Source organism: Typopeltis vanoorti, chromosome 4 (assembly GCF_054136105.1).
Source record: "Typopeltis vanoorti isolate ZY-2024b chromosome 4, IOZ_Tvanoo_1.0, whole genome shotgun sequence".
NCBI classification, from domain to species: Eukaryota; Metazoa; Arthropoda; class Arachnida; order Uropygi; family Thelyphonidae; genus Typopeltis; species Typopeltis vanoorti.
Genome location: NC_143552.1, coordinates 19272633 through 19287239, shown reverse-complemented (window position 1 = coordinate 19287239; position 14607 = coordinate 19272633). Strand labels below are relative to the sequence as shown.

At 34.5% G+C, this 14607-nt stretch overlaps 1 protein-coding gene across 1 annotated transcript in view; it reads left to right on the top strand.

Moving 5' to 3' along the window:
* The first annotated feature begins 245 nt into the window (after positions 1–245).
* LOC150107146 (cytochrome P450 3A24-like) overlaps positions 246–14607 on the top strand; it is a 61082-nt gene continuing 46720 nt past the window's right edge. Inside the window, exons 1-3 of the mRNA XM_090391028.1 lie at positions 246–367; positions 6644–6740; positions 12959–13011. Coding sequence (XP_090247154.1) covers positions 312–367; positions 6644–6740; positions 12959–13011 — 206 coding nt within the window. The 5' untranslated portion in view covers positions 246–311. The remainder of the gene's footprint in view (positions 368–6643; positions 6741–12958; positions 13012–14607) is intronic.

Here is a 14607-nt window from a genome sequence, read left to right as displayed (position 1 = left end):
ATAATATGAAGAGAATATTGTAAACGTTTAATGTAGAAATAATGAAATATGAATTATAAACTAACTTGCTCTACGATTAGAAACAACTTTCTTGTTTACGACCGACAACCCCAATCAGAATTTCATGATATTATCTCTGATTGTCATTAGCTATCAGTGAATTCATCCCTCTCATGATGACCAGCAGATTTTCTAGAGGACGCTGTTCATTGCTTATTACGTCAAAGCAGTGTGTCGAAAGCATTTCCTAGTATATCAAAAAAACCGACTGAACAAGTCGATACATCAAGCTATCAGACATTTTCATTACAATGCTGTGGAATATAACGCTGTGTCTCTTCGCCTTTCTCGTCACTCTGTGGGTAATGTAAGTACAATGTTATCATTGTTGTTATTTCAGGAACTCCGTGGAGTCACAAGGCTCATTATTTATAATTTTTATTCTGGAATAAGAGAGAAATTAGTCAACTGCGTCCTTTTCAATACATTTTTAAAGAAACTAACTTATTATTATTTGTTCATTTAGTATTTGGCTAAGTTCATTTATATAAATATTTATGTAAATCTACAGTACATTATCCTGGAGACACTACCAATATTTTTGATAATATTAGTATTACTATGAAAAGTTTTTTAAACATCTCTAAACAGATATTTTAAATATTTCTGTTTTATTAACTTTAACTTTTTACACATATCTATTTCAATTTGTAATTTGGGATGTAATTAAAAAAAAGTATACAGTAAGGTTGTTTACTTTTTCCCCACAGGTTAACTGAAAATTCCCCATAATATTGGCGGAAGTCTACGATCTCCCCCTATCAAGTTCCTTTTGGACCCACCCCGTCTAAATACGGAAGTGACAGAGTTTTTCTTCTCGGAAATCGGGATCTGTCGTTCCGCAAAAGAGACAAATCGGTCTGAAGAATACAATTTGCAAACATACCCCACTGCCATCATATCCTTAGCTGCCTCGTGCATTATTATTCCAAAACAAGAACATCCTTCTAACAATTTTAACTTTCCTGAATTTTTTAGGGAAATAAATTATTTCAGTTCCTAGGAAATTAGGTGCGAATCTTATTAGTATTCCGAGTGAGGATGGTATCTTCCTCCCCCCGAAATATAAACCAACGTAAAAACACATAATTAAGACTAGAGTGATTTAATATAATTCAACCAGTTACGATCTCGATCAATGAAAGTCTCATTTGCAGAAAGAAGCAAGCGGATATTACTCAAAGTGGACAGAGAATACATGCCATTTACAGCATAAAGTATTATACTAGCTTAATAAATGGTGACCTATGCATAGTAAGGACCTCACTGTAGTTGTATTACTAATCGCTAAATAAATACTCGAGGCGTCACAGATAACGCTATCAATGATCACAAGTAGTAAGCAACCAAGGATATGTTCTTCATATGTTCTGTCTTCTGCTTCGCCAGCTGCAGAAGACAGAACATATGAAGCCAGCTTTAATGGATAAGTTCAAAAGCTAATTTCATCGTCAGAGCTACTGAATGGAAGTACATGAAGTTTCATTAACATGAAAAAATTCATGTTAATGAAAATTAATGAAAGAATTCATTTTCATTAATGAAAACTAATGAAAAAATTCATTTTAATCACGCCTATCACGTTAATTTCATGTTAATCACGCCTCGGTCGTTAATCTACAGCAATCCCCCGCGTATCAGCAGAATTCAAAGTGGTGAACAATTAGATGTAAAACTGGGTTTTTGTTCGTTTCTGCCCAAAGTTCCAATTAGAATTAAAATGCCTACAGATTTCATTATCCCGTAAACAGGGGGGGGGGGGCTGAGTAACGCTTTTGGATCTACCCAATATTTACGAGAAGAAAACTGAAATTATTTTTTATGTTTCGCATTTCATTCATGGAAGTCGTGAGACTAAGAGCTATTTATAGCCGAATTAATTATTGTCTATTGATTGCTTATGTTCTTCTGAAAGAAAATCCAACATTCGATTTCAGAAGGAGAGAAAGAGGGGAAGAAATTCGCTATTCCTGCATGAGAGACCGGCTAACTCGACTTCAGATGAAAAGTCCTGAAAAAGTTCATCGCAAAGATTCGAACTGAGGTCTTTCTATCTAAAGGAATCGTCAATACAGAATAAGAGCTTTGTATGGACTCAACTAAGTACAGATAAAAGTCGTAAGAGTTCAATGCTTCGTGTTATCTGGATGGATGTTGTTTGATGAATTTGGCATAACTATAAATCCTAACAATGAATCCTAAGAAATATATATTAGTTGTTGCACAAATGCTGGAGATGAATTAAAACAGACTAGTTTCGCAAACTCCTATAACCTGGCAAATTCATAAAGGATTTTTATGGAAAAAAGTAAGAAAGCAGTTGATATTAAAAAAAATAATTAATTCGTTAGAATTCGATGAAAATTAAATAACTATAATGATGCATGGTACGTGTCAGCTGTCGCCCTGGAGAGTTTGTAATTGTTCGGGAAATTAAAAGTATATGTCCAGCAATTTGATTAATGATTTGTAGACATTAGAATAAATGTGAAGTTACTGCCGCATATTGCTTGATATGTCTAGATACATCCATCATGCCCTATTTATAAGAAAATGTTTTCTAAACAAATTAAGAAGTCTGCTGCAGTAATTCCCTCATGTGGCTTCATTAATAGAAACTGAAAGGTTCATTCTAAATGATGTCTGGAAATCACAAATCCGATCTCTTGATATATCAGCCTGACTTCTTCAACAATTACAAACTTTACAGATAAAACAGCTGATTACAGTTACGAATGACACGTCTCATGCGTCACTTGTAATCATATTTAATTTGACTTAAATTTTACTCGTCTAACGATTTATTTAGCTTATTTTATTTGTTAACATCAACTACTTTTTTTTATTATTTTCTTCGATAACAAGCCTTGATGAACTGCCAAATTGTACGGGGAACTACAGAAGAACAACTTCCTGAACGTAACTCAAATATTGGTTTTGAGTAAAATGTTCATAATTGTCAAGCATCTCTCTCATTCTCTCTGATACTGATACCGCATTAGGTCTTACTGTGGCGTAACTACGATATGCACTAAGTAATACGATAACAAGAAACTCGTAATAATGTTTTGAGATAAGCTGGTTGAAATTATGATAGAAGCAACTAAGGCAATCAGGGTATTATGTCTGTTACTTGAGTGTGTTCTCCAGCCCGTTTGTACAAGTTTCATGGAACGAAAATCTCGAATTCTGGAAACATAAGCTGTACCTTCCCAGTATGAGGCCAGCTAATTCTCCTTCAGATGAAAACCATTTTGTAATGAGAATAAATGTTAGGATTAGGACACGATAAACAATAGTCCAACAACTGAAAATAATAGAAATTAGAGAGCTCTTTCAATTTAGCATGCATCAATATAAGTCTTGTTGACATAAGGTTAAAGACAATGTAAGGGAAATGAGTATTTGAAGGAAAGAAATGAACTTTCATTTCCAAAATATTTCAGCAAAAAGAATACCGTTAGGGAGGGAGGATTCTGGTATGTAGGCGAAAAACGTTTGATTGGATCATTAGAACTAGGGTTAGAATGTTTTCGAGTTACTATCTGTATCCACATAGTGCAAATGAAGTTGGATGGAGAGTTGGTCGGATAGGGCTCGATAAATACTCTCAGTAGTGGTGAAATAGTGAATAACTGCAAACTGGACAAAATATATTTTCATCTAATAAAAATAAAATTTCGAACAAAATTTTTTGTCCAGTTTGCAGTTAGAAAATGCAGATGAAGCTCTAATTAGAACTAATTTAATGAACTCCTAGTGATTTATTGAGATATATCATTTTAGAAAATGGTGGATAAATACCTTTTTTTTTTGTTTCGAATAGGATTTAGCTTATTTATCGAGTCCTGTGTATAATATAAAGCCTTATCACAATGTTTTGGTACCATAATGTCAGCGCACCACAAGAAATGTTCACGATGACGACTGTTTCTCTTTCTAGGACTTTTCTGTAGACCACTTTTCATCAGGTTTTCGAGTTCGACGATCTTTGGAGAGCAGGCAGGTGGGGAATTTTTCTTTAAAATTTCTTTTGTGTGAACAAGACCATACCAATTTAGGTTTATGATCCCGAAATGGGAATAGACATATGCCTTACTCTTTCCCAGAAGTCTTCAAAATCAACAGTAGCCATGAATTCAATTATCGGTGACAATTAAGAATGTAGGTCGGTTGCCTGCCAATTTCTAACAGTTAATTAGCATTAAAATAATTCGGCTTATTTTCTTCGAGAATAAAAACAAAGTGTTGCAGGATTTATTTATTTATTAATCCAAAACATGAGAGAGGTTAGAGGTTGCAGAACACACAGTACACAAGTGTAAGGGCTCATATGGATAACAGGTTAAAATAGAAAAAGAACTTATCGTTTTCTTTTTCACAGCAGCAGTTGTAGTATTTGGGGAAGCTTCACTTGCGTAAAGCTATTTCAGAGAACAAATATAATTGGAATGAAACAGGAGGAGAAGGGCGTTTGCAGCTGGCTGCGCTTTTACAGGTTTAGAGAAAAGTCTATGAATGATGAAAGACACGGAAGTCACATTAATAGAACAACATCCATGGATACATAGAGTGAAGATGCAATTGGAAGAAACACAATGTTTATAAAAATACGGATGAGATGCTTGAGCCCGTTTAGCGAGAGCTGCCGAAACCGGATTTCCCCTCTTATGAACTGCATCAAACATTTCTTCGGAGGGATTTGGTGATTCACCAAATGCTTCACCCTAAATATGAGTAATACTTTAAGGTTGGATAGATTTCGATTTTATGGAAGGGCTGTATAGGTAAAAAGAGCAGGCAAGAACACTGGCCAATTAATCGCACGCATTTTTAGAAGTCAGTATTTATCTCGAGTTGAGACATAACTTCTTGGCCGTCATGAAAGAATAATTATTGCTTTTCTTTTCCCGATACCACCTCTTCCGTCTTCCAAACGCTTTCAATTTTTCTTTTATTTATTTTATGGTAATCCTATATGCGAAGCTTAATACATTGCATTGTTAGCATAAGTTGCATGAACTTTTTTTCAAATCATTTTTGGCTAGGACTAATTTACCTTGAAGAAGACATTTTTTTCCACAGAAGAAGTTAATTTTTGTTTTTAAATCCTCATTTCAATAAAACTGACAATAAATCACATAACCGGTGGATAAAAACATACACCATTAGTTAAATCAGGAATATCGCCATCTAGCACACTGGAAATACTTTCAGCAGTGCAATGGCGAGTTGTGGAAACTGTTTATGATGCAAAACAGGACTAAAAGAATGCAGCCCACTCTCTTTAGGAAATGAAAGGCATTAGAATATTTATATTACTTATTTATTACTAACACCACGTATAAGCTTATAGGCTTAAAAAAGGAATTTAAATAAATGTTTCAAGAAAAACATGATGAATTTTCTGTGGTACAAAAAGTTGCCTGAATTGCCTGAAAATTCTTTATTTTCATAATGGCTTGTATGCTGCCAGTTCTCGCGAAACAAAATGCGAAAATTCTGATAAATATAAAAAAAAAATCAGGATAGTTTTCCACTAACAATTTCTATATTTAGCGAAGACGAACGATTACGTAATGGATGTATTTTTCAGGGGCGAATGCTAGTCTTGAAATTCACGCTTGCTCTTGTTATCATTCAGGGAGTGGGAGGTGTGATTAAAGTCTGATTAGCGGAATAATGAATTACTGACCATTTAAAACTATGTATTTAGAAATTTATGTACATTTAATCATACAAATACAACATTTATTTTACAAATGATATTCTATCTTTTTCAATTTAGCTACTTGAATACAAATTCTACCCTACGGTTCTTCTTTATGGACTGGTCAATAACACTGTCATAAAAAATTGGTTGTAACTTAATTTTCCCAAGCAACACGCACACTTGTAAAGGCTGGCTGAAACTCACTAGCTGGGCTACGTTGACTGCGTATGGCCTGTGTTTAAGCAACAGAGTGAGACGACGTAAAATGGCTATGCGCGCGCATGAAATCACAGTGTTGCTGCGAGGACCGGGAAGCTCCCACAACCGAACAATCCAAGGTAGCTCTGACTAGACTAGCAAGCATCGGCCTTCGATACACAACGCAAAGCTCAATTACTGCCGCGCAAGCTTAAGATGATGTCTTCTGTCTACAAAAATAAAAGCCTAAATGGAATGCTTATAAATGTATGCAATTATTAACAAATAAATATTACTTCTTTCTCAATTAATGAGCTTGCGCAGCAAGCATGGAGAATTCGCCACACTGGTATTTTTATCCCCGCGTTTTTTTTTTTTTTTTTCTTCCGGAGTACAAGAAAACTATATTCACACATTCAGAATGATACGAAACAAAACATCGAGAGCAATTCGCAAGACTGATCAAGCAACTAAGAATTACAGTTATATAATATTATATAAATTAATAAAGGTTAACCGTTTGTGTGTGCAGGTGCACACTGTGCAGTGTTGAAAGCGACTGGAGTTTTCAACAAGAACCAGGCATAATTTACTGATATTTCATGAACTTAGTTAACTAAGAATGCACATTTGGTTTTTATCGGAACAAGTTTCAAAATTATCTTGTTGCAGATGGAGGCGAAAGAGATTGTCCTTCTTCAAAGAAATGGGAATCCCTGGGCCGGAACCAAGCTTTTTCTTTGGAAATATGCTCGAAATGAATAGAAAGGTTAGTAATATTATAAATATTTGCAGTTCTTTTAAATAAAATTATGAATGAGTAATTTACTCTTTATATTAGAAAAGTCACTGCAAAGATACTCCTGATCCTGAGTTACGAATCAAGCTAATTTCATATCACTCGAGTGAATGAAATTCTATCGATTGCATTTCTACAGTAGTGTTCTAATTGAGCCTAAATAGAGGAATATTTAACATTTTTCTATATTCAACTCAAATGGTTTCTACAAATATCAATAAACTCCATATGAGCGGGGATTTTGAATAAGTTTGTAATTTAATGATCACTAAAAATTACTGCTTGATAACTGCGATGACGCTAAAATGAAGAATTTAAGTTCGCTGCGCCCCCTATGCTTTTCTGCAGTTGGAGTTCTGAGATTGTTGATCAGTAATAATTTGAAGATTATCCTATGCTTCTAAATATTGTCATGATCATCACAGTTTACACTTCTGTGTACATCCACCCATGAAGGTATATTCATGGGTAGATGTAAGTCAAATTCGTCGGAACGGGATCGGCAGTCTTCATTCCCATGTTTGTTAATTGCGTGTGTTCTCCAGGCCGATTTCGATTTTATGAAGATGAAAAATTCTACCATCGCTGCATGAGACTGGCTAATTGACTTTCAGACTTATTAAGGTTCCTCCAATTAAGGAAAGGGGGGGGGTATTGGACCAAGATCTTTTCAATAAAAAGACAAGTCATGAGTAAGCTACATGTATGATATTCTATGAATTATATTTTATTTTTAAGTGAGTTAATTACCTCATATTGAAGGAAACTCGGGGATAATATATATATATCTATATATATATATATATATATATATATAAATTTTGTATTACTGATTAAGCCGAAAGAGGTACAAAGCAGAGCACTCTCTTTTTTTCAGTTTATTTTAAAAACATGACTACTTTTCTCATATTCTTGACGACTTAATCTTCGACAATATACACAAAACAAAAGAGCTACAGAAACATACAATGAATTAAATACAGCAACTCTCATTGTTCTTTATGAGAGTAAGTTCGTGTATTTCGAACTTACTCCAGACTTGTTGGTAATGTCGAGAGCATATGGTTGTCTCGTTGGCCACTGATAAATTGTAATTAAATAAGAGTGAATAAATCGCAGCTGAGATTTATATTCAGTTGAGTGGTGTCATTTCCGTAGATTCTCATATCCTTCTTTAAATCTCATTAAAACATCCATGAAAGATCTGTGAAGTGTCCAATTTACTACATATCTAGGAGACTGGCTATCGTTAGCAGCTGTAATTTAGCACATGACTGGATACAGCTGAGATCCTGGATCATCTATGTGTGATGTCTCTAAAGTTGCTTCTTTATAAGTTGTTCTGTAGAGTTTTTGTTTGTCTGTAATATTAGTAATGGCAATCATACGAAAGCCGTAAACATTTCGATGCTTCAGACCGCCTTGACTGGCCTCATTAGACGAGGTTAGCTTAAATGTGAGAACGTACTTCGAATTTGTACGCCTTGAGAATTTTCTCTAATGAGCCTAATGTACGAATAAGAACCATCTCCGTTTATCTCGCTGTTATCAATTTCACGGTGTCTTTGTAGACGGGACACAAGTCACGCAATAGTTATTTTATCACGGCTATTCTTCTAGAATATTGCCGAAAAACCTGAGTTCTTCATCATGATAAATGAGAATGTGAGCTCGAGCTCCTAATGTTGTTATGATTCCTATTTCTATGCCGCATAACTGTCACTATCATTGCTCTCGATTTTAAGTCCGAGATCTATTGTTTAAAGCATAGTTCCCAAAGTGGGCGGTACCTTCCCCCCCTAGTGGGCGCTGAAGCCTTCGGGGGGGGGGCTATAGTGGGATCAGAAGCATTTGGGGGCGTTCAGGGGGTCTAGGGCTCGGTGGCTCTTTATAGAAGAAATTAATAATATATATTTAAAAATTAATTATTTTCGTGATTTTGCGATTAGATAATCATTTAAAATTTAAGCATTGCATTTTAATTAATCTTATGCCCGTCTTACACGATCACATTTTTTATCAATTTTATATTTCAATTATTTAATCATTTGAAAATTTACCATGTCAGATAGAAATACATGTCAATTTTCTATGTCAACGAGAAAATAGAGCATGTATGTGTGTGTGTGTAATAGGTTTGTTTACAGTAGCAAATATATTCGTTATATTTCATTTCAAAATAAATATATATGAAATATATAAAACCACGTTTCTAATTGATTTGTACAAAAATAAACCCAATTTTATATAATTTAATATTACGAGTAAAAATAATAATGGCAAGAAAGAAATAAAATCGTAAATTTTAGTTAGCCTAGTTAGTACTAACTTATATTGCTAACTAGAGGGAAAAAACAAAGCAAATATTATTCGAAACTTATTATACTGTTTTCTGTAGTTATGCTTTGCAGGTTTGTTTATATCTTGTGTAATTATTTTATTTATTAATTATTATTTATAATTATTCGAACAAAATGCGCTTGCGTGCAAAATAAAAAATTGAACGTGACATACAGGATATTTTAACTTCTATTTTTTATACACTTAAAAAATGTATTCATTTTTTGCTATTGTAAAAATTGATCGTGCCAAACAGGCTTTAGTCTATCCACGAAGCAGACGAGTCTTAGCTAGTAGTATGTCGGTCAATTATTACGTAGGTAATTCACTCAATTCAGCATGTTTTGACAGGAATATGGGTGCTTGCAGTGACTTGTTCAAAGTACGAGTACGATGGTATCGCAAACAAGTCAATGCATGCAAGTCGATTCGGGATAGATTTCAAATCTATAAATACCATTGGTTTAGGAATAAGTTTCATTATTTTTTGTGTGCTTTGCCAACAATCGTCAGTCGAGAGTGTGATAGATAAGTGGAGTCATACAAAGTGTAAATTAAATCTTTTATTTTGTGAATATTTTTGCAAATTTTATTACTTCATTATTCTGAATATAAGAAGAAATGTTGACAGTACAGTTTTGAGTATTTGAAATATGGTTTTATTCAGTCTCCTACGAACTAATTATTACCCATGTGCTTGATTTGCCAAAAAGTGTTTTCAAATGAAGCAATGAAGCCTTCTAAGGCTACAAGAGTATTTGACTAAAATGCATGCTGACAAAAAGGATAAAGATTTGTCCTATTTTCAAGTACTAGAAAAAAAAATATTTTAAACGTCTAACTATATCAGAACTTTTTACGTCGTCCACTAAACAAGATAATGACGGATTACAAGCTTCTTATAATATTTCATTATTAATCGCAAAAGCGGGAAAACCACACACAGTTGGTGAGGAATTAATCTTGCCGGCAGTAAAAGAAGTAATAAACACTGTGCTTCATAAGCCAGCGTCAGATATCATCAGGAAAATTCCTTTGAGCAATAATTCAGTGCAAAGAAGAATCGATGAAATGGCTGAAGACGTTGAAAAATCATTGTGCGATTATTTTAAGACATGCCAATTTTCCATTCAACTCGATGAATCAACCTCCCAAATAATGAACCACTACTCTTATCATACGTACGATTCATAAAAGAAGAAAAAGTTTGTCAAGAATTATTATTTGCTAAAAACTTGGAAGCGGATACAAAGGGAGAATCTGAATAAGTTTTTTCAAGAGAAAGACATTCCTATTCGTAATATTTTGTCTGCTGCTACTGATGGTGCTCCAGCAATGACAGGGCGCCACAAGGGTTTCATAGCGTATTTGAAACAAGCAGTACCAAATGTACTCGCTATATATTGTGTTCTTCATTGTCAACATTTCGTTGCGAAAAATTTAAGTGAACGCCTGCACACGTCGCTCCATTAAGCTATTAGAGTAGTCAACAAGATTAGAAGCAATTCATTGAGTGACAGATTGTTTAGCCAGCTTTGTAGTGAAAACGATGAAGATTTCAATCGTTTGCGGCTTCACACAGAAGTTCGCTGACTTTCAAAAGGTATTTGTCTGAATCGATTTTACAATTTGTTTGATTCAGTACTAGAGTTCCTAGAAAACAGAGACGACGGATTGCGGGCGAACCTGATTACATCCAAAAATGACATCGCTTATTTGACAGACCTCTATAAAATATTTAATGAAGTCAATCTACAACTACAAGGTGATGAATTGAATTAAAACAAAAAACGTTATTGCCGCTTTTGTAGGGAAACTTCTTCTGTTCAAGCGGAATATGGGCCGAGGGGAATATAGCTACTTTTCAAATTTATCAGCAGTGTCTCTCAAAAAAGGAAGATTTACTTGCATACTGCCAACACTTGGAGGTTCTCCATGCTGATTTAAATGAGCGATTCAAGGATATTCTAAACATGAATATACGAAATTGGGTTCTAGATCCTTTCTCGCATGTAAGCACAGCAGGATCATCAAATTTAGAAGTGGAACTCATAGAACTCACAACAAATGAAGAACTAAAAATAAAAATTCAAAACTGGATACCAAGAGTTTTGGCTTCAAAAATCAATACCGACACTGTACCCTGGATTATGGGAAATAGTGCAGAAAATTTTAATTGCATTCCCATCTTCTTATTTGGTCGTGGGTTTAGTGCTGTAGTGAACTTACTATCTAAGAAAAGGAACCGATTCCATATAACTGAGCGTGGCGATTTACGACTGTTTTAACAAAAGTTGAACCCGATATTAACAAACTTTTAAAAATGCACCAGGCTCATCCTTCACATTAACTTGTTATTTTTGCTTTGTATTTTTACTTTATAAGTTAGAAATAAACAATTTTGCAATATATTTAATGGTATTTTAATTATTACAATAAGATTCTTACTAATGCAATGCAATCTCTTAATTGTATTCCATATTTTCATATTTAAACCATTGTATGAAACTGTGCATAATGTTTTACATTTTACAATCTTTACATATGGGTTTAAACATTCATCTTGAACACAGCAATAACTGTGTTCAAGATGAAGCACACATTGGCCACTTCTTTTTAAAAATTTAAGCAGTAATGTATCATTAGTGGCTATTTACGTCAAAAATATCAAACGGCTTGAACGCGGAAAACTTATAATGGGGGGGGGGCGTTACAAAATTTATGTCTTGCAAAGTGGGCAGTGGCCCGAAAAAGTTTGGGAACCTATGGTTTAAAGTAATGTGTGTGTGTGTCTAATAAATTTCAACGCTGAAAGCAAATTCGACGAAAAAAAGCTATATCACTTATCCAAACCAAGCAACTCTTATGTCCTTTATCGTACAGATAATGGTGGACAGTTCCACAAAGCCACTCGAAAATGAACACAACTCAGTGGTTGAGAATAGCTCGATAATACCATCAAAGACAAAGGGAATGTATTTGTCCTTTCTTTAAATCATGGATGAATTAGCCAAGCTTAGCAGATATGCAAGATTTTTTCCCAGAAAATTTTCGTCTTCTAGTAAACAGAAGTAAAACACTATGTTACTGTTTTATAGACGTAAAATACTAACACTTTCCACAAGGCTACGATAGCGATCAATGGGAATTTTGAACCATTCATCCTGTGAGCGTATACAGGATGAATTCCACAACAGTCCAGGACCTCATATATATATGAGGTCCTGGACTGTTGTGGAACGGACGTCCCTTAAACCGAACCGATGCTCCAATTCATCCCATAAATGTTCAATAGGGCCGATATCAGGGCTCTGTGGAGACCAGTCAAGTGTGGTGACGTTCACGTCCACAAATCACGCAAATTACAGCATCAGCCTTATGACACGGCGCACTGTCTTGCTGAGAGATACAATGGTCAGTTCCGTAGCTTCCACCTCAGCATGGTATCACTGATAGCTAATCTGGGATGGTCCAATTTGCCGAACAGATAGGACGAGCAATATGGTATCCTATCACTACGCCTCTTTCAAATTCCGTCAGTTCTCTTCTCACAGCCATTTCGCTCGGACACAGTCGCACTGACTTGGGTATATCATATTCCTCTAATTTATACCGGCTACAAGTACTTGACTACATGTCACGATATGCCTTGCAAATGGACATCCCCTTGGGCAAGGTACATCGGGATGTCCATGGGCATTACAAATAATGATTGATTAGTATACTTCATTGCCCATGGCAATGAAATATACTAATCAATCATTATTTATAATAAGTAATTTTCAGAACTGTTATTGTGATTTTAACAAAGAAAACATCAATTATACGTTTTTTTTTTTTTTTTGCAGGGACCAATTGAATGTCAAAAGGAATGGATAAATCGCTATGGTCGAGTTTTGGGGTAGGTGCACAGATGCAACTTATTTATTAGCATTGGTATTAATTAGCTGATAATTTAAATTGTTACATTAATTATAAATTCATCTGTTATGAAACATGTCGCAATAGCAATAGCTTGTAACCAGATAGGTATCTACTTTAATTTTATTTATTTATTTTTTTTAAATAATCCTTCCATGCTTAGTTACATGTACAAACATAATCGAGATCATGCTTCTCAGTGTACAGGTACGGAATAAAAACCGCAAGCATAATGACTGTAAGAAAATTGGCGTTCGTTGTTTTAAACAAATTTATAATGAATTTTAAAATTTATTTTATGATAACCATAAAACCAATTTTGTTACAGGTAAAATGACAAAAGTACACTTTATTTATTATTATATTTTGTTAACAAGAAGTTCGGGGTGGGTTTGCAATTATGGCAAGGGGTCACGGAGACTTGTTTATATGGATGCCAGCTGCAAGCGTACTCACACTGAGTTTAATACTTTAAATGAGGGACAAAGTTCTGATTCCAAACATCTGAAATTTAAGAAGTTCCAAAGATTGGACATGTATTTATTATTTCTGAATAACGACGCCATTTTAAATAACCACAAGATCGAAAGCATCTTATTAGCATTGAATCAGAATCAGTTTACCAGATTCTGATTCAATGTATTTTTCTGATTCTGGTAAACTGATTTTAACACGTGGTGCATGGGACAGGGGCTTCCCTTGCAGCATTATCCGCACTTCATTCTGGATATACATTAATAGAGTAGAGACCGACCGGCAGTGTCAACATTATACACCTAGTCTCTCCCACTGCATATCTCAATTACAAAGATTACTTAATCTGTTAGATCCGAAATGATTGCACGCGCATGCACTGCAGATAAACGAGCTATTCGTAGTAATGGCGCATTACTCTCGAGCATTACAACTGGAATATTATGCTATATTTCAACGAAAATTTCTTTATTTGTAGAAAATGTTTCTTCCTATCGTTTTTATTTATTCATTCATTTTTGTGTGAATTCTTCCTAGGAAATATTGCAATCCTATTGTACATTATTGCTATAAGCAGAGAGTTCTGAGAACCAAACATGAAACGTTTCAGGTCTCAATTCAGAGCTCCAATAGGAAGGTGGTCTCAGGCGGAGGAAATTCATCTAACACTTTATATCATATTTATCATCCAAGTGTGATAAAAGAAATTTCCTTTTTTCAGAATCCTTTTATTTTGAGGCTATAATATGCTGGCTTAATGTCAATCATGATAGTACAGTACAAGAACGTATTTTAGGTTTATTTGAAGTGAATATGTTAAAATGTGTTAACAGGTATTTTCAATGCGGACAGATAAAAGACATAAACATGTTTCTCCGTTCTTTATCCATAGTGTTTTCACGCTTCCTTTAGTGAGGAAGCAGGAATAGATATTTCACGCTATAACCATCGACCTTTTCAAGCATAAAAATTTCTGGTTGGGAGTTTTAGTAGAAGTCTAATTAACTGAAAGACAGCAAAGAAAGTCAGTTTGCACGCACACACATATATACAGGTGACAATTTAATTCTGGAACGGCCGCATAGTGTTGCCCGTGTGGCGA